The sequence below is a fragment of the Acomys russatus genome, chromosome 16, assembly GCF_903995435.1.
Source record: "Acomys russatus chromosome 16, mAcoRus1.1, whole genome shotgun sequence".
Classification (NCBI taxonomy): domain Eukaryota; kingdom Metazoa; phylum Chordata; class Mammalia; order Rodentia; family Muridae; genus Acomys; species Acomys russatus.
This window is the reverse complement of record NC_067152.1, coordinates 47,386,101-47,407,263: the sequence shown is the minus strand read 5'-3', so window position 1 is coordinate 47,407,263 and position 21,163 is coordinate 47,386,101. Positions and strand designations below refer to the sequence as shown.

The 21,163-nt window shown below is 44.3% G+C and overlaps 1 protein-coding gene and 1 non-coding gene across 2 annotated transcripts; both read right to left on the bottom strand.

The window, feature by feature from the left end:
* Window positions 1-971: 971 nt before the first annotated feature.
* Window positions 972-11,596, bottom strand: Ptchd3 (patched domain containing 3). Its single transcript, XM_051159272.1, has 4 exons — window positions 10,552-11,596; window positions 9,329-9,450; window positions 5,179-5,324; window positions 972-2,878 (listed from the first exon to the last, which is right to left on the bottom strand). Exons 1-4 carry the CDS (start codon window positions 11,464-11,466, stop codon window positions 1,383-1,385), a joined length of 2,679 nt encoding a protein of 892 aa, XP_051015229.1. The 5' UTR covers window positions 11,467-11,596; the 3' UTR covers window positions 972-1,382.
* On the bottom strand, window positions 4,455-4,597 carry LOC127200890 (small nucleolar RNA SNORA48). Its single transcript, XR_007832110.1, has one exon. It is a non-coding gene; the product is annotated as a small nucleolar RNA SNORA48 (small nucleolar RNA).
* Window positions 11,597-21,163: the final 9,567 nt, after the last annotated feature.

Genomic DNA, 21,163 nt, shown 5'->3' with positions numbered 1-21,163 from the left:
ATTCTCCCTTTTCTTGATGTTTTTCTTCCACTTTTCGATTCTCAAGCTTCTCCAATTCTACCTGCACTTTTTCCAGTTGCTCACCCAGTGCTCCATAAACAAAATATCCCAAAAGGAGAAAAAACAAACAAAACTGGCACCGCAAACCATGGGAAGCATGTCCTAACAACAGCCTCAGCAAATTTCATGTCAGCTTTCTGAAACAAAGTATTATCCCTCCTTCTCCTGCCTTTTGCTCTATTGTATTTGAAACCATGCCTCCCACTCTGCCTAGTCACACTGGTGGCACTTGTAATGTTTTCCCCCTACAAATAGCCTGCCCCACACTGGGCACCAATTGCAGCTTTATTTTTCCTCTTAGCTACTTTCCGTGGACTCTTCATGGGTTCTTCTCCTAACTTTCTCCTAACAATACCGTGTCTGGCTCAGCTCGGCTTCTTGTCGCCACTGTCCCCAACTGTCTTCTCTGCCCTGACGCTTCTGTCTCCTGGAACCTCCTACCCTTCTCTCAACCTCTGCTCGATTTTTTAAATATCCTCTTCTGTTCCAAGAATTCCAAAAGGCAACAGACACTGAAGAGCATCAGGTCTTTTAAAGAGACAGGCACACAAAATAAATCATACCACATGACTTCCATTCATGCTGTACTATAAGCTATAAACTGAAATAAACCCTTTCCTTCCAAAGTTGATTTTGACCATGGTCTTTTTTTTTTTTTTTTTTTTGGTTTTTCAAGACAGGGTTTCTCTGTGTAGCCCTGGCTGTCCTGGACTCACTTTGTAGACCAGGCTGGCCTCGAACTCACAGCGATCTGCCTGCCTCTGCCTCCCGAGTGCTGGGATTAAAGGCGTGCGCCACCACGCCCGGCTGACCATGGTCTTTATGGTAGCACTTTAAAAAAAAAAAAACAAACTGAGACTTATTATAAACAATACTATGAAGATGACACTTTGCTTAATTTGGTAAAGAAAATTTAATTTTTCTCAGAATACAGTAAAGAACAATTTAATATGGGACTTGCAAATCAGGAACTGTCTTTAAAGTAGATTCACTATTTTTAACACTTTATATCTGTTTCAGTTACATATTAATAATTCCTATTTTATTAGTGTATACTAATTGGACAAACTAATGGCTTTCAATGAGACATTTTCATACATGTATACAATGTACTTTATGTCCCACTTTACCCTCCCTTCCCACTCACCCCTATGCCTGGTTCTTTTTATCTTATAATCTTCTAATTTATCTTTTTATTTTCTAATTCCATCTCTTTTTCTATTGACTAAATCTTAATTAGTGCATTTTGTAATCAGACTGGATTCAGGCCATCAGGAATTATATAACTAGTTAGGATTATTACTGTGCATTCAAATAAACTTTCAGAAAAAGGTTAAGAATACTGGAATGAAAACTAGGCCATGAGCAGCCCCAAAAAACATAACAAGAAACATAATCTTAAAAAATGTCCTGAAGATGTAAGCTTTAGCTGCAGATAAAACACACACTCCTATGATTGTTGAAATTGCACTTTGCAACACTGGATAGCCTAGCAAATATAACGCCTCAATTGACTTTTTGTTTACTGAGGGCTCAGAACTGGAAACAAATGCATAAGAGATATGTGCAGAAAAATCAAAAGAAAACCCTATACAAATAACAAGATTAATCATGGAGATGGAGTCGAGGTTAACATTCCAGAATGCCATAAAGCCTGTCACCCCCACAATCACAGATGCAATAGCAAACGTCACCCACAGGGAGCACACTGGGTGAGGGATTAACAATAAAGAGACAATGAGCATAGCTGACGATGCGATCATGACATTTCGAACAGTGTTTTCTATTATTGCAGCGTACTGATCAAAATATATGAAAGCCTGGTTATACACCATCAAGGGGACTTCACAGTTCTCAGCGATGCCTCGTAACTCTAGTAACATTCTCTTCTTATTGCTTGAGGATGAAACTCCTACAACCTGGATAAAGCCTCGGGAAGAAGTGATTTCATTTGATAAGGAAACATTAAGATCATATGTAAAAATGGGGAAAAATCTTAAAAAGCCTGCAATATTGTCTATAAACGTATTTTTGTCATTAATATCCTTTCCAATGTTATTCATATATTGAATGTATGCTGCCAACCAAAACTCTGTGAGATTTCTATCTACAAACGTATTTTCTTCAAATTTCATCATGCACTTGTCCAGTTTCTGTCTTACATCACCATCCCAGTAGCTAACACTCTCCGTAACAATGACCATGACCCTTGGACCGTAGTCCGAAAAATGATCTTCCTCAACATTAAAATAGGGTCGGATGTAGGAGTCATCACTGGCCAGGTTTCGAAGGTCTAAGCCTTCCTGCACTTGGAAGCACCCATATATGCTGCTTGAGATGTACAAAATGTATATCAGCACTACAATACACTTGGCCTTGCTAGAGGTGAGGAAAGGACCAAAGTAGTCTCTAAAGAACAAATTCATAGGATGTTTATCTTCTCCATGTTCATCTGGGAAGGAACCAAACGGGAAACAGCAGGACTTTTTGAATGAGGAGTACTTTCGGTCTGGCTTCTTCAGCCAGCGGAAGCATGCAACTTCTCTCTTACCATCCAGAGCCATTATTGCTCCAAAACAGGTGATACTATAAAAATAGCAAAAGAGCAGGGTTGTTCCTGTATAGATGCAAAAATACTGCACAGATCTAAAAGAGCTGGTGATTCCTGTATAGAAAGCAAGGACATTGGTGATGGTGGTGATTGTAATGGACACTGCCACCTTTGAGTATGAGTTGGAGAGCCGTTCTTTTGTTCTGTCCCTGAGGCTGGTCTTCTGCCAGGCAGAAATCATGATAAACATGTCATCAACCCCAACACCTGCAACAAAAGGACGCGTGTTCAAGTATGTTGGTCAGGCCTATTAAACATTAAAATAGCCAAGCATTTTCTATTGCTTGTCTTGCAAATCCCTGCTTAAACACTGTTTTCTTAGGCTGTCTCTGAGTTTGTAACAGAATCTGTCACTCTTCCTCTGTAGTAAATCTTAGCTCTGTACAGACTATGGTGCTTGTGCACAGCATGCTCTCTCCTGCTGACCCAGAGCATCTTCATGATAAAATGAGGGCACCAATTGCACACTAGTTGCACACCAGTGGAAGCAGTGTCAGCAATCTATCTTTGATCCCATGAGTCATTTCAACTAATCTACAAACGCATCTATCAAACATTCTGTGACTTGAAATGCAAATTGGCAAGTGTGTTTTACAGGTATAAGGCCACCCAGTGCCTGAACTATAACACCTGCTCCATACAAACACACCCAGGCACACACACAAATCTAATGTCCCTGCTCGTCTCTATTTGTCATTTAGCACATGGCAGACACAGTGTTTCATTGGTCCTGAGATGAGAAAGGTGTTTTGTCCATACACCTTCACTTGCGAACGTTCATTGCAGTGAGTCATCAGTCTGGTTCAAGTTCTTTGGCTTCTGTGACACCATCAATACTGGATCCATTTAGGGCCTCCTCCCAGTTATCCTGTTGTTGCCCTGCGTCATGGAGAGCCTGCAGCTTTGGATCAGTAGGACTGGCCCCTTCACATGTCCCAACTATTTGCAGATGGATCTGGGCCTGGGTGGCAGCTGAGCTGGGCAGGTGCTGGACCTCCTTACTGCACCACCTAGGTGAGCTCTCCAGCACTGCTCCAGAAAGGTCACCCAATGCATCCACCAGCAGAGGCAGGGTCAACTCTCCTGCTCTCATCCCCTTGTTCCACTGTGCTGCTCTGTTAAGGCACAGGTCCTGCTCCCCCAAATGCTGCAGCCTGCCAGGGCATGGGTCAGCTCTCCTGCTCTCGCACCTTCAGGGCTGGCTTATCTGAGCCTTTGCTATCAGGGCATGCTCCACTGGTTGCCCCGGTGAGGTGCAGGGCCCATTCTCCCAAGTGCTACAGCCAGTAAGGGAGCAAGGGGCAAGGAGCAGGGAGCAGGGATAGCTCTCCATTCATGCTGGGCCAGCTCTCCAAACTACCACAGGTGGCCAGTGGGAAAGCAATCCCTCCCTCTTTGCCACCCCTGCTAGTGCCACCTCATAGCAGATGAGTGGCAGGGCCACCTCTCCTGTGCTATTGCCCTCAGGACTAGCTCAGCTGTGTCCTTGGCACTAGGGCCAGCTCTATTGTGCTGCTCAGGTGATATTCAGGGTCTGCTCTCCCAAGTGCTGCAGCTGGTAAGGGACAGGGGTAACTATCCCATGCTTGTGACCCTGTGAGTAGCTTTCCCAAGTGCCATAGGTTGCAAGGGATAGGGGTGGGGTTGAGGAGGGAATCACCTCACCCTACAGCAGACTTGTGGTAGGATCTCTCACACTCACACTCCTGGGGCCAGCTCATCCACACCCCTGCTACCAGGTTTGATTTTTTTTCTTTTTCGTTTTTTTGTTTTGATTTGATTTTTGTGTGTTCTAGGCATAAGTCAGCTTTGCACACCAGGCCAGGCATCAAGCTAGGGCAAACAAGGACTGCCATCTGCTCTGCCTTGACTGATAAAAGAGCAATACCAACAACAAGGCGTCTCTTTCCCCATTGCCAGGGGGCACTGTCTTGTTTTGTAATGAACATTTTTCATTTAATTTATCTTACTTGTTGTTTTTAAAAGGCTAAATATGGCTTTGATATTTTAATATGTTTGTTTTCACATATGCCATATTGACATGGGATAAGGTTGCTTTCTATAATTTCTTATTCTAAAACACACCAAAATAAACAATTTATTCTACTTATCAATTACATTTACCAGATAAATTTAATAGAAGTGAAATTGTTCTTCTATAGTTCTCCCTTTTTAAGTTGCTACAAACTTGAGGAATGCAAACCATTTATACTTTTCCTAAAGCAGAATCTTGGAGTGCTCACACAATATTTACACACAACATTCCAAAATGATCTCACTAGTACTGGTTAATCTAGGGAAAAAACATTTTTTTCCTTCTGCTTAATGTGTATAACTTGATAGAATTTTTTTTCAAGGACTCCAATTTTGATTTCTACGTGAACTAGTGCCCATATAGTTTTTAAACTCTGACAATAATTTGTTCTTTCAGTTGTTTGAACCATATAAACAAAACGCATTCCCTAATCCGCTGAACATATCTTCAGTCTCTAATTTGTTTTACTCACCAAGAATAAGAAATGGTGAATTTGCAACTATGATCACAAATGGGACCCCGATGTGCAGCATCAGGCCAAAGCCACTCACCACGGACATGGCAACAGAAAACACTCCACAGACTGCAACCCACATTTTGTTTCTTACACAGTCTAATCTGTAAATTTAGAGGGGGGAAAAAAAGAACTTGTGATGGTGGCTTCCATATTAAATCTTACCAGCTGGTAGTTGACTTAGACACCTACACAGAAGCCTCTGGGCTAATAATTTCCACATCTGTCTTCTGGAGACCTTAAACTAACAGACACCATTACACTAACAACTCACAAAAAATAGAGGGGACAACAAAGTTGGGAATCCATAAACATTCTTGGGTGATTCTTATGTATTTGAGCACGAGCCTGCTGACAGAATAGAAATTTGCTAAGCACTAAAAATGATTAACTCTACTCTCACTTTCAGAAGGGCATGGATGAAACACAGAGTGTAATAGGTGGTGGCCTGGTTCATCTTATGTTGTTATGGCAAAATACTTAAGGCTGGTCACTTTATAAAAGAAAAAGCATTTACTTAGTTCACAATTCTGAAGGTCCAATAAGATGAGGCAGCATCTTTAAAAGGTCTCCTGTCACTGTGTTATAACATGGTATACGTCATTGTGGTGGACCGCATACGAGAAAGAGAAAGCAACAGAAAATGTTGGAAAACAGAGTTAGGTTCCAGGCTTGCTGTTGCCATAACGACTTTCTGTTACAGGAAACAACAGGGGGTCCCATGAGAACCATGCCAGTGCCTTCTGAGGGCAGCGCCCCTGTGACCTGTCACTTTGCATAGCTCCTCTTCTTAAAGATATCTCCTAAAACCACAACACTGAAAACAAAGTTCCCAACACAGGAATCAGGACTCAAACCACAGCCAGGGGCAAACCGTGTTTGAAATGGAGCACATACCCAGTTCTCTGTCCGCCCAACCCTGACTTCAGCCAGGCATAACCACAGCATTAAATAGTCTGAGTGCTATGACTGAAAGTATAGAAACACTGTTTTAAATAATGTTCATGATTCTTATCTACTTAATGATGTGGGCTTTATACAAAGGTTGATAATTTGAAAAAAAGAAAGAAAACAACTGGAACACACCACATTTTGAATGGCCAACCCTTGCCCTTGTCAGGACACAGGACACAAGATAAATACATGTCTAAAGTGTGATACTGCACTTTACCACCCCACCGGCCACAGCACACTTATTAAATTTTAACATTTATTTTCTTCTGTGTGCATGTTCATTTTGCCTGCATATATGTTTGTGCATAGCATCCATGCCTGGCCCCACAGAAGTCAGAAGAGGGTTTTACTACACACCACCCAGTGAGTACTGGGACCTGAGTGCGTTCTTTCTCAGACCATCTCTCTGCCCCCAGTAGCACATCTTTAAATCTGGGCAACACACTCCAGGTTTTAGACTTTACTTACTAGAAATCGCTTCAGAACAATGACTGGTACCCCTACTTACAAATACCTCACAGGGGAAAGAAAACAGGGCCCTAAATCTGAGGACAATGACAGAAGGAAAGATTACATTCAAATAGGTAAAGATCTCTCTACCTGTTCTCATTCCAGGAAGGAGGAGGCAGCTCCAGAGACACACTCTGGGAAAGCAAAACCCTGCAAGATTCTCATAGACCTGCTAGGAGAGCAGACTGGTAGCCAAGCCACAGAAAGACCCTCAGTCTCTCCAGTGGCCTGCATGTTGTGCAGAGAGATTGACGGATGCGGCTTTTGTGAGTCATCACACATTGTAAGTTGTGCTTTCTGATGGTGCAGCTGCTCATTTTTAATTGCCCTTGCTCCTGCAAGTACCCTTTACCCACACTCCTTTTAGTAACCCCATTTTTAAAAACCCACCATTCAGCAAATTGGTCTCTGTTGCAATCATTACTTTGGTCTGTTGTGAGCTCCTTTTTTGGGGTGAATAGATGTGTGTGTGTATGTGTGTGTGTGTGTGTGTGTTGTGTTGTGTTATCCCAAGAAAACAGCCACAAATGTTTCAGTTAACAACGTGGTTTGGGGCAGTATAAAATGCATAATCAATAGGGCTCCAGGAAATTAAAACAGGCCTGGAACCATGTCACCTAATGAATGTGTAGGTAAGTATGAAGGAAAATGGAAAATGCCATAGAATAATCTCCAAGAAAACTCATAGTGAAGGGCTTAGTACCTTTTCAGAGCTCAAAAAACTCCTTAAACAGTAAGAAAAGGGGATGGAGAAATGTCTCAGCAATTAAGAGCACTGGCTGCTCTTCCAAGGGTCCAGGGTTTGGTTTGAGGCACCCACATAGGTGATCCACCCCCATAATCTGTCCTCATTGGGCACAAGGAATGTATAAAGCATGTTGCTATACATGCAGGCAAAACACCCATATACAGGAAATATTATTTAAAAGAAAAGATTAGATTAAAAAGCATAAAATCTAAAACTAAAGTTTTCAAGATAGAATAACAAGCAAATCAGCAACTAGAAAAAAAGAAACAAACTAAGCAAACATGTTTGGACCCATACTGACAACTGAACTTTGCAATATTGTCCACATAGTACTAGTTTGAAGACAAGAAAAATGCAAGACTGAGAAAGTCATTGATTCTTGGCCACCGAGGCCAAGCAATGTGTGACACAGTCACGAGTCCATGAAAGGCCAATGTGTGAAGCTGTGAAGGTGAAGACTAGAACGTGGTTGATGCCTCAAGACGTTGGAGGTGTCAAAACTGAGACATGTATCAGGGACAACTGCATACAGGAAATAGAACGAGAGAGAGAGAGAGAGAGAGAGAGAGAGAGAGAGAGAGAGAGAGAGAGAGAGAGAGAGAGAGACTGACTCTGATTCTGCAGGCAACAGAGCTAAGAGCTAGAATGGCGGAGGTATTTAAGCCACTGAACCTGAAGTCCCAGCTTCCTGACTGTCCCAGCTGTGACATTTCGTGTTTGCCATGTTGGTCCTGCCTTGCTTCCCTCTAATATTCATGCCTCTCCTAAGAGGAGGAATGTGTATTCGGGTCCATTTTATAAGAGAAATCATGTTTGTTTTTTTTTAAAACAGGGAATCAGAGTTAAGAAACTGACTTGAGTCTCAGAAGAGGCTTTGGACTTTTGAGCAGTGCTAAAAGTTAAAACTATTGGGACTTCTAAAAAAGATTTATAATCTTATGTGTATATGATGTCTTGTACATTTGTGGTGGTGAGAAAGAAGGGTCAGGCCAACTAGAACTTGGTTTACAGGCAGTTGTTGGCCACCATGTGGGGTGCGAGGAACTGAACTCAGGTACTCTGCAACAGGTACTCAACTGCTAAGCCATTTGTTTAGCCACTACTGTGGGAACTTTCATGTTAGAATAAACACATTTTGCATCATAAAATGGCCATGAACCTATGGGGACAGGAAGGGTTAGTTTGGATGAGAAATGTCCCCCGTGGGCTTATGTATTTGAATACTTGGTTCTCGGGTCCCTCAGCACTTGGTAATGTTTGAGGAAACTATGGTAAAGATAGTACATCACTGAGAACCAGCTTTGAGGGAACACAGTCACACCCCATTTCCTGTTGTCTTTGTTTCCTATGTGTGGATGAAATGTGATCAGTCAGCTCCATGCTTCATAGTGAACTGTATCTCTCAAGAAACAGAAGCCAACATGAACTCTTTCTTAAGTTTCTTCTAGTCAGGGCTTCTATCACAGTGACATAAAAGTAACTAATACAACACTGTAACTTACGGAATGAAGTGACAAAACAATTATACGACAATAGATACATATCTTAAAAAAGAAAAAGTAATTTTAAATCTATAAAACTAGGAAAGAAAACCAAAGCTGACAAATGTCTTAGTCTGTTCTGCTTTCTACAACAACATGCCTTAGACCAAGTAACCTATAGAGCAGAAAGAATAGGCTCGTTCAGAGGTAGGAAGTTTGGGTGTCTAGGAGAGAGGTCAGGGGTTACTGCGTAATGAAAATAGAGAATCTGCTAGCAGTGATGGAAAAAACTTGGGAAGCAGATAGTTGTAATGGATAAATAGTATTGATATAATTAACACTTAAAATGCAATATTTTAAACTATGTATGTTTTATCATAATATATTAAAGAGTAAGAATTAGTGAAAGTTTTACCTGAAGCATGATACAACTGCAAACAATATGATTAAAATATAGGCCAAGTGGAACAGAGGAATCACAGTCTTGGAGGTTGCCTCAAACTCCAACTGTCTGGAAAGGGATGTAAAGTAGACCACCTGAAACAAAAAGCATGCCCAGGAAATCAATTCATAGTCCAGAGTCTGTCAAAGTTACAAACACTACTACTGGACATGTCAGCTTGTTGATGGGCACACTGTAAAATGTGAAAGATTGGCTTCTTCACATAAAATCTGCAATGTACTTTCCAAAGTTTCCTTCAAAATGTAAAGTTTAATCATTTCTCTTTCTTTTTGGCTAAGATCAAGTGAAAAACCTAGCCATAAGTCTAAACAAACCAAAACTGAGTTTTATGTACAACTATGAAACCTTATCCTCATTAACAACTGTGGAAAATTGTGGTATTTTCCAGATCTTATTAGATTGCCTTTTTTTTTTTGGCCTTTTTTTTTTTAATTTAAAAAAAAAAAAATTATTATTTATACAGTGCTCTGCCTGCATGTACATCTGCAGGCCAGAAGAGGGCACCAGATTACATCTTAGATGTTTGTGAGCCACCATGTGGTTGCTGGGAATTCAACTCAGGACCTCTGAAAGAGCAGCCAGTGCTCTTAACCTCTGAGCCACCTCTCTGGTCATAGATTGCTATCTTTTCATATTTTAATTGCATTAGTAGCACTTTATGAAACACTTGGCTTTCCAATAAGCATCCACTTTCACTAGGGTTATATAGTGGAATTGCTGGCTCAGAAATTTATCAGACAACATGTACTTCAACACTAAGCCTTATCTATAACTGCCCTAAAAAGGCTGAGCTAGTTATCTTCTAAAATAGCATGACAGAACTTGAAAATTTTAATTCCACTTGGCACAACCAGGCTTCGGTGACTCCTAGGAACAAGAGGAGGCTCACTATAAGAAATAATTTTAAGTGACTTAATTAGAATACCAAACCTCACACCAAGTCACCACCAACTGTGAAAACCAGTTTCTGTAGTAAACAGACTTAGTGATACAGGATTTGTGTATAGACCAGAATATTGCCCATGCTTTATGACCTAAGGCGTCATCAGTCCACTGCAATGGGTTTTCACTCTAAGCGCAGTAGAGCACACCGGGCTTTATAGTTCAAGGCCCACTTCGTCTCCAAACCTCCCACCTTTATTGGCCTCCCTTGCAAACCCCAACCTCCAGAGTACCTGTATCGCTTTTAGAGCCAGATCGCTCTTCATGTCGTTAAAATGGTCAAGAAAGTGAGTCAGCCACGCCTTGCTACGCTCACTGTCCTCGGGGTCCTCGGTTTTGAGGTAGTACAGCAGCCTCATTGCTCGGGACTCCAAAAGTTGTTGACTTCTTTCCATCGCTTGGCCCAAGACATTTCCTCCAAAGAAGCCCGCCAAGTAGATGAGGTGGTTGGACAAGTTGTGGATGGGAAAGGTGATGTTCGACAGGTCCAACGAAGACGAGTTAATTTGCCAAGTATACAGCAGAGGGTTGGGTGGCACGCACAGCGTCTTGTACTTAGCGCACACTTCTGTGTACAGGATCTGTGTTCCGTTTTCGTAGACTACCTTCAGCGCCTGCACCGCTTGGTCCAGCTTGCTCACCTCCTCGAATACTTCCTGCTCCAGCAGTGAGTCGGTGTTGGACACCACCAAGATGGACGCGAAGTTGGCTTCAGAGCTGGTCCTGGAGGCGGAGAAGCGGTAAGTGTCGTTGGTGCTGAAGTGACCCTGCACGAAGCGACGCTCGGCCTTGGCCGGGCTGCCAATTGGTGTGTACTGCTCCTCCAAGTTCTCTTTTTCCTTTGGTAGGAAGATGAGGCCGGTGCCCAGCGCGGCCGTCAGCAGCGCAGGCCCGAGCAGGAACAGCCAGGGGTGCGTGCCCACCGCGGCGCCAAGGCGCTGGAAGTAGCGGGACAGCGGCGCCTCCAAGCAGTCGGTGTGGCAGCGACGTGGCGGAGGGGCCTCCTGACCCAGCGGCGGCAAGCGCTCCAGAGGCGGCCCGGTGGTCCAGCGATGGCCCGCCTCGGCAGGTGGCATCGCCTCCAGCCGGCCTTCCGAAATGGCCTCCCGCTGCACCGCCTCTCTGGGCACCACCTTGGAGGAGATCATGTCGCCTATGGCTGTTCACAAAAGCTACTGCGGAGCTGCTTTCACCGCAACGGTCCAGGACCCCGGGGACCGTTGGCGCTCAGGTTCCCGGATGCTGGAGGCAACGGTTGGGAGCGCGTGTCCAAGGCGATCTTCCCGCCCGTCCGGGTGTGTTCCAGGATGGGGGTTAGTACCATTCTCCACCCCTCCATCCCTGTACTTACCAAAGCCCGAACCCTTCCAGTTCGGTGGCTGGGACAACTTCACACTTGTCATGCGTTAGGCTCTCTTCCCTACTAGACTGCCAGAGTGAGAACTGTATCTAGTTTTGTTAATAAACTTAAAGGAAAGTAGGAGTTTCTTAGAGGAAAGTCTGCTTATACTAATTATAAAGTTATCTAATGTTTACACAGTTCCCAAGCTAAAGGAATTTTTACCAAGACAGTTTATAACCAAGTAAAAAGCCTGCAACAAGATAACATTTCATGGAAGTTGGTTAAGATCACTCAACAAAGTTTCCCCTAAATTTGTTATATCTTTGTGTGCTTTGCAGGGTCTGTGAAACAGAACCAATTGCTTTCACCGCAGGAGGAGATAGAGTCTTTGGTCATTTGCTGAGTTACTGTGCCCATCCTGGAACTGTGGTATGTAACTGTATGAATTTCCAATGTTTATTAAGCCCCATAAAGGAAAGGCCTAAACAGATAAATGAGTCTGCCCCCCCCCTTTATCAGATCAATGAGCATTGGGATTACTTACAGGAGCAGAGGCACCCACAGACAGCTGCACCTTAAGTCATAAAGTCAGCCCTTGCCTACCTTACACGAGGAAAGGGTAGAATGAGGGTTGGAATACCAGGGGAGAGTCAGGGGAAGGTCTTGTGAACTTCTCTCAGAGAGATTCTGTTAACAGCCCAGTTACTACAGGCCAAGCTATCTGCTGTATATTTCTGTTGCTTTTGTTGCCGTAACTGCAGGCTGAGGTGTCCTGTGGGTCACCACAGCCACTTTGCCACATGTCAGCAGTTGGTCAACAATTGCAGCTAAAGCCACATGGACCAGTCTGCACCTGGTCCACCAGTAGCCCTAACTCTTCAGGAGATTGGAACATAGATATTGTAGGTTCAAGACCAGTCTGGACAATGTAGCAGGACCTTGTCTAAAAAAAAAAAGAAAAAAAAAAAAAAAAAAAAAACTGACCCTGAGGAATTGGGCTGTGGCTTGGTGTTGTATTGTTTGCCTAACATGTACAAGATCCAGGACTTAATCCTCAGCACCACAAAAAAAAAAAAAAAAAAAAAAAATGCAGCTGGAAAATGCTAATAATACATGGACTAACTGTTGATCTGTTCTGCCAGGTCAGGGATAGAATGAAAGTGATGTTCAGGCGAACATGCCTAACAGTAATGTCCAAAGTCAATCAGTACAGAAGAGAAAATGAACACATTTAGTAAGTACAACAGTCCAAACATTAGATAATATCTACCTCATTTAGGGCAGAAATTAAGAAGAAAGCTTTAAGACTTTTTCCCCCATTTCTTTCGTTTTTAAAAGATCTCTTTTTTAAAGGGAAAAATGTACGTATATGCTATAGTCAGACTAGAAAGACAGAACTTGCTAAAGACAGATTCCAGTTTACTCCCTGGTGTCATAGAAGAGAAATAGAGATTGTAGAACAAGCAAGGTATGAGCCTTGAGGAACAGAAGATACCATGTGGCCACTTACAGGAGCATGAGCGAGGAATTACTTACAGGAGTATGACTGGTGTGTGTGTGTCAGGGGAGGGGTACTTGGCAAAGCATGGACAACTCTAGAGTAGCTGTTTCACCAGAAAGTACACTTCAGCATCCATGACAACTGGGATGAAAGCTGCATCCCCGAAGCTACCTGAGCAATTTTCAAGCTGTTTGGCTAACCAGAGCCTCCTCTCCCTAGCAACATATAGGCATATATAAAATATAGGTCTAGTAGACTTCTCCCCTAACTGTACTCAGCTGCATGGACATAATAATCAGAAACGGAGCTTATTCTCCAACACCAGGCATCGTGCTTCCTCCTCCACCCTTTGATCTGCATTTCATGGATCGAGTAGCTAAAACACAGAAAAACAACTAGAGTCATTCATCTATTTCTCCAAATCTCATGCCCTTAACAAGACTTTCTGTAAAGAGTGTGTTTACCTCCCCTTAAATCTCACAGAGGCTCAGACGCAGTGTTCAACCTTGGCAGTAGTTGGGTGACTGCATCTTCATGGTCACTCTCCTCTGTATCAGCATCTGAGGCATCAGGCAGGTCAGGGCAAGTGTGGCATGTGAACTGAACTTACCTCTGTCCTATAGGTCCCTGGGGTGCTGTCATAGCTGCATTTGTGCCACCTTGTCACTGTCTGTGGCCATCTGGTAGGGACAGGGGTCAGTTCTTTGTTGCATAATTATTAATATTTAATACTGATTTATTATTTTTTTAACAAACGAGCAGTTACTCTTTATCCAGCTTTATACCCACATAACCATGCAGAGAGACCAGGATCTATGGAATTAGCTTGGAGACCAATGATGCACAATAATTGCTCCACCCTAACCCTCCAGGCTGGAACAGCTCCTCCCACTCAGACTTCCCACATTATACTTGCTTTTCATTCATCTCCTGGGTCCAGCTCTTTCCTCCTGGTGCTCCCTGGTCCTCTGCATGTGCATCCATCCTGTCCATCCTGCTCTTTCTCCCCCTCACTGGCCCGGGCTGTCCCACCCTATTCTCTATTGCTCAGTATTGGCTAGTTAGCTTTTATTGGTAACACAGAGAACAAATGGTGGCATGTTTACACAAGCTTGAGACAGGAGATACTTAGAATAAACATCACAAGGCAAACACCCTGTAAGGAGCCCTAGGAGACAGTGGCACGCTCAGCTCAGACCTGTCCACACCTCATTGGCTTTATTCGTTACTATTTCAGAAACAGCCAAGTTATAAACAACAGAATCTGCTTTATATAAACAGTAAAATGAGAATTGAGAGTGGACAGGCTGGCATCGAGGAAAGAGGTAAAGAAAGTTCTGGAAAACAGACTTGTGTTAGAAGTAGCCCACCTACAGTAATCTGGTTCTGCCCGGCCACAGATGAATTTCTTTTAACACAAGGGTACTCCCAGCTTATTCTCTCTCCTTTCTGTGTCCAGGAAAAACTGTTCAGGAAGATTGGGGATAAAAGTTGGTATTTAGTTACAAAAAAATCCTACTAGATACTAACTTACTTGTCATAGAGCAGGTTTGTTTAATTTCTTGTATATGTCTTCAAAGGAATAGTTGATAACTGTAGGAATAGATAGAGTTGGTTTTCAAACTCTTCAGAGATCCACAGAATATGGCATTTAAGGATGAGGGCTTTCCTGACAGAGAGAGACATCCACTCCTGGCCACTTCTCCATTTGCATCATTGAAGATGGGGGCTTCAAGAGACGCAGGTGACAGAATGGTCACTGGATGGAGAAACTGCTCTTATCTCTACTGCTGATGACAGGCTGACTGGCTGTAATGATCAACAGTGATGCTGGAAAGTTGACTGTCCAGCTTTAAAGAGACTAGATGGACCAGACCGTCAGATTTCCTGCTTCAAAAAGCAGTTTGTTGTATGTTTTGGGCCGATAAGGCTGAAGACTGATTGCCCCAATGAAGGAAAGACTCCGGTGACTATCCAGGCGGTCTGCTCTCTCTGTCCTATGCAACTTGGAAGTTGCCTGCCAGCACGTCCTTTATTAGATAGATTTTCCTTCTTGGGTCTCTGATGGAATTGAAGACTAGATAGCCACAGTGTTACTAGAAGCTTTAGTTTAAGAATTAAAAACACATTTATAGATGGATAATTGCAATTTCTCACGAAAGAAAAGGACTCTCTTTGGTAGGATAATGGAATATTTTCTCTCAGGTTAACAAGTATAAAAGGACTTGGTTATGTACTTGATACCTGATGATTATGTATATATGTATATGTGTGTTTATAGTTCTTAATTTTTTTTTAAAAGAGAAGGGGGATGTGTGGGAAAGAATAGGCCTTGTCACAGGTGGGAGCAGTCTTGGCGGGCTTTACCCTTGGGGCACCCCATGAATACCTTGTGACAGACTGAGTGGAGCCATCCTGGGTCTGGAATTCAGGAAGCAGACCTGGGAAACCCACCTGGACTATTGTCTTTCTAATGGATCCTCACCGGGAAAAGGAGCTGGTCCTTCCTACATGACTCAGGCAGTTGGGGAAGAGAGAATAACAAAGTCGGCTGCAGAGAGAGCGTGCGGGGGCAGCAGACCAGCTGGACCATCATGCAGGCCAGAGAGACACCTAAGGACCCGTCCCGTGGAACGGCTACCGGAAGGTTCACTCTTTTGTCCCTTTAACCTTTTTCCTTCTTGTATAAGCTAGTTGGGTTGTATAATAAAGTTTAATTGCTAAGAAACAGAGTCAACATTGTTGTATTAGGTTTGGATTGTTTATCCAGCTGTGTGTGTGTTTTGTTTTGTTTGTTTGTTTGTTTGTTTTTTTTGCTTTTATTTTTGTTTTTGTTTCGGGGGGAAAAGATTTGACCTTTCTGAGCAGCTATGTTTGGTGCTCTGAGAGAGGAAACTAGACACAGAGGGTTTATAGAGTGACTGCTGGCTAGGAGATTCTGAGAACCTACCAAATATCCTCAAGATGTTTGCCCCCTGGAACTGTAATCCCGGGGAAGCAAGAGCTCCTGGGAAGTAAACAGTTGAGTCAGGAACCATATCCCTGGGACACCTGCTCCTGTTAGGGTTATTTTTATATAATTGTGTTTGTTTCTCTTAGTTTCTCTGTTACCCAGATATCACCAAAACAATTGAGACTCTGTGATAGTATTTTAATAAGCTTCACAACACAATCCTGAGCAGTATTAATTCTATCCTTAATCCTCTAAATTAATCTGGCTTCCTCTCAGCGTATATCCCAGAGATGTTTGCACTTTGTGACTCCCCTTGCTGAGCTCCCTCTCCTGGTCTCTCCAGGACCCCTCCCTGTGGCTGAGTCCCCTCCTTCCTCCTCTAGCTCCTCCTCCCCTGGCTGGCCGGAAGTCCAGCCCTATTCTCTCCCCTGCTCAGTGAGTGTAAAATGCTTTATTAGCATATTAGGGGATGGGGAGCAGAGTTTATACAACATCAAGTCAGGAAATTCTCAGAACAGGGTTGCAACCAGATAAGGGAGGGGCACAGAAATCAGCATTTGAATCACACAATAGCCTACACACTCTTCCCTTCACCAGTACCAGGCACATAGCAGGAAAAACAAGCTCTTGGGCACAATGATATAGAAGATCCCAAAGCACACATTACAAAATGGGGACACACCTGGCTGTGCTGGGATCTAATGGCACTATTTGTGCTAAATAAAGACATCTGTCACACTTGGATTTTCAGGTCTTTTAGATCAGAACAGAGGAAAGAATACAGACCTGCCTGCCCACTAAGATCCCGCAGCCTGAGTATGTCACAGGAGATAAGTGGGGCAGCCAGAGGAAAAGACACACATATTCCCAGGGAGGTACACGATGGCAGAGCTGATGCTGCCTGATCACGTCTCCCTTCAGCATGTATGGCCATAGATAGTGATACCACCAACACTAACACACAAGAAAGGGGTACAACATGAAGATTCTTGCTGAACTAAGTCTAAAGTTTGGCTCTTGCTTCGCCAAGGCCTGATAAATGAGACCCGTTTGGAAAACCTACCCCAAGATCCTCTGAGACAGGCTTTATTGATGGTTTTACTAGGAGATGGAAGGGAAGAAAATGGGGTCTGTGAGGGGTCTGGAGGGGGGCTGCATGTGAAGATATGATTCCTGCAGGCAGCAAAACAGAGATGAGCCTGGGTGAGGGATCTGTCAAGATACTATGACCTCAGGACAGATCCCTCAGTTGGAACACGGGCTTCTGATGCTGTGTACATCAATATCCTACTGACATTCCAGCCACTCTTTTGTTTCTTTTTTTGTTTTTTGAGACAGGGTCTCTCTGTGTTAGCCTTGGCTGTCCTGGACTCGCTTTCTGGACCAGGTAGCCACTCTTTGCTTTGTAGATCAGGTAGCTACTCTTACTTACTGAGTCCTTGGTGTTTGTTCATTGTGTGCCAAGAAGTGAGAAGATAAAATGTGATCTTATTTTCTTAGGCGCCTTCATTTTGTGAGAAGGCTGGGCTTGCATAACCCTACAGGGAGTGCTTTCTAGTGAGTGAACAAAATGGCCAGGCCTAGAAGGAGAGGGTCCTTACTGAGTGAGGCTGAAGGACAAGGTGCCAAAGTGGCAGCAAGGGCCCCCATTAAAGACCTCCTGGTGTGATGAAGACTATGGGTTTCTTTAAAAATGAAACAAAGGAAGACTGTCATGACCCAAGTTTCTTTTTAAACTAATTTTTTGGCTACTTGGTGGGCAGGGAAAATGGCAGCAAGACACTGGGAGACTTCACAAGAGTCTAAGCCAGGTGAGATACTCAGGAAATGGTATAGGGCTGGGGGCCAGACGAATCAGGGACTTAGAATGTTGTAGATTTGGAGCCTTAGGAAATGAAGGATGAATGTGGGGCTCAGAAGAAGAGCCCAGTTGAGAAAGACACAAATTAGCCGGGAAGACTGAGGTGTTTTTTTGGGGGGGGGGTTTACTCCGCTTTGGACGTAACACATGTGAGGTTACTTAGACATCCAGGTGGAGAAAGATTAGAACCAGCAAAGGAGTCCATGTTGTGCAGACAGACCTTCTAAGAAGATGATTTTCAAACACCACAGCATGCAGAGGTAGAAGAGTGGGGATGTGCAGCACCAAGGACCACGAGGAAGCCTCTAGAGACTAGGCTGGATTCAGCTCCAAGCACCAGAGCTATAGTTCTTCTGTCTGTTCCTCTCAGCTGATCTCTGTTTCCCATGCCCGGGGGAGGAATGATGGTTCTGGCTCAGGGAGTCAGACCCTGTCACGGGTCAGGCCCAAGCCTCCTATGCCCCTCTGCTCCTCCTCTTTCCCTCTGCCAGACCCCTGCTAACGACCTCCTTGCCTCATATTGCCCCCGGCCTGTTCTTCCTCTCCTTCGTGTTGGGTCTCTGACTTCATCCCTTGGCTGGCACAACAAGAGAGGCAGGAAAAACTGGCCCAGTTATGATGAGGCACTTTCAGCTTCTGCATTTCAGAGACATTCACTGCCCATCCATCAGGCCTTCTCAGTAGGAAAACTTCAGTACCTATTCTTTGAGCCTGGCCTGAAATGAAGATAACCCTCCATCTGTTCAAAGCCACATGGGGCCCAAATCATGCAGAGTTGGTACATTTTGTTGTTTTCATTTTTCTTTTAAGAACAAACAAAATATTGTGCTTGGCCAGGTGGTGGTGGCACACGCCTTTAATCCCAGCACTTGGGAGGCAGAGGCAGGCAGATCGCTATGAGTTCAAGGCCATCCTGGTCTACAAAGTGAGTCCAGGACAGTGAAGGCTACACAGAGAGATCCTCTCTCGAAAACAAACAAACAAACAAAACCAAAACCAAACCAAACCAAACAAAATATTGTGCTCATCTATAAAACCATGCACATAGGACACAAACATGTCCCAAATACATCCAAACCTGGCACGGATGTGCTGGGAGCTGTGGCCAGTCAAGGTAGAGTTGAGAGACAGTCAGACAATCACACAGCCAAGACAACAGAGCCCTTCACTGGCTGCAGAGCTTGGAAGAGCAGAACCTGCACCTCAACTGGGCAGCACAGCGAAGCTGGCTCTGGTGGTGTGGGTGCAAGCCAGCCTGAGGTCATGAGAGTAGCAGAGCTGTCCCTGCCCCTGCTGGCTGAAGTGTTGGATTAGCCCTGGAGGTATGGGTGCTGGAGAGCTGGCAGGCTGACTGACCGGCTGTCACCCACACCCAGATCCAGGGTGCTGTGTTGGTCCACCACAACATCTACCTCATCTATGAACTACTGGTGCATGGGGAAGGGCTGGTCCTGCAGGTCCAAAGCAGCAGCATCTCCATGTCAAAGGGCGGCAGCAGGATGTCCGAGAGGAGTGTGGGTCTGGTATTGATGGTGTTGGTAGATGCAACAACTCATTGCAATGAACATTTGCAAGTAAAGATGTGTGGAACCAAGGGCGTGGACACACTGTGACACACTACAGCTTCCATGACAAGATATGTATTACATTTTGTTTTTTGTTTTTTATTTTTGTTTTCAGGGAGAGGCTGCAAGCATGGAGGGTAGATACAAAGGAACAGGGAAATGGGTGGGGTTGAAGTCCATGATGTAAAACTCACAAAGAATCAATAAAAAAAATGTAAATAATGAAAGCCCCAAGAGAAGCTGTTCAGCAATGCGTCAACAAAGTCACTATTTTCTTTTTTCTTTCTCTCCACCCCCCTCCCCGCCCCCCAAACAAGGTCTCTCTGTGTAGCCTTGGCTGTCCTGGACTCGCTTTGTAGACCAGGCTGGCTTAGAACTCACAGCGATCCGCCTGCCTCTGCCTTCCGAGTGCTGGGATTAAAGGCGTGCACCACCACGCCCGGCTGCTAAAGTATATTTTGTCCACCCTATTCTCTACAATACCACAGGCTACAAAGAACTAAGTGAGCAGTGAGTCTTTCTGACAGAAAAGCACATCTCCTTCTCCATTAAAATAACAGTTACAAATAAAACCATCAGCCACCATTACCACTGCTACAGTGACAAAGGAAACTGCAAATAAAATACCTTCTGTCCAGAGTCAGAAGAGCATTTGGTACACATGTGATATGTGATATGTGTGTCTGCAGATGCACAGGAGAATAAAAAAGACCCAGGTGAGGCTACGTGCATTCCTCTCCACAATCCCTACTCCAGGTATGTCCCCAGCTTACCTGAATCTCAGCAACCAGCCCGTCTGTCCCAACATCCTCCATGTTGTGCAGCTTCCTGAAGGAAGTACAGGGACCCTGAGTCCGCAGGGTGCTAGCTCCCTTCACAGACCCACCTGCCACTTTGATGAGGGCCTAGTACTCCTGCTATGGTATTTAAACCTCAGTGGATAGAAATGGAAATGAAACTAGAATTTAATGGGAAGATAGAGAAACTGTCATGACAATTTGCAAAGATGGGGTTCCTTTGTGGCCACAAACCCAGGGAGACACATTTTACATAACGGATCAAGGCACATGTGCACACAGCACATGCAGCAACATGGATACAGGCACCTATTGAACATGTACACACACACTCAACTGAACACATGCATGCACCAAACACATACATGTGTTCACGTGTGCCTAATGTGGAACACAGAGACTCCTGGAGATCCCAAAGGACCTCCTTCTGGCATGTGAAGTTTGCCCCAGCTGGTGACCTGAGCACACATCCTTATCACTACAGCCCTGGACCAGACATAACCAGGAAGTATGGCCCACACCTGTCACTGTCCTCAGTAGCGGAAGGGCTCCCTGGTAAGCAAAGGCCACTCCCATGGGCTTCCTGCCCACCGCTCACAGGCCACCAGCATGGATAGGGCAATCAAGGCAGAGAAGAGCCCTTGGCCTGATAAGGGCTGCCATGGTGCCTCCCTGCTTTCAGTTCTTATAGTCCCTCTGCCCTAGGACTCCACAGCCCAGGCCTTCAATGTCGTCACTACTAGCCTAGAAATTCTGACCTCCAAATGTCCCTCTTCTTCCACAGCAGCAGGGATGTCTCACACTAAACAAAAACGTCTTCAGTGGA

Bases quoted from the DNA above. Each gene is read 5' to 3' on its own strand.
- Ptchd3 (XM_051159272.1), bottom strand. From the start codon at position 11,466: ATGATCTCCTCCAAGGTGGTGCCCAGAGAGGCGGTGCAGCGGGAGGCC. The intron at 5,325-9,328 runs GTAAAACTTTCA...CTAAATTTACAG, and splicing joins GCAGTTGTATCATGCTTCAG to ATTAGACTGTGTAAGAAACA. The intron at 2,879-5,178 runs GTGAGTAAAACA...CTTTTGTTGCAG, and splicing joins TTCACCATTTCTTATTCTTG to GTGTTGGGGTTGATGACATG.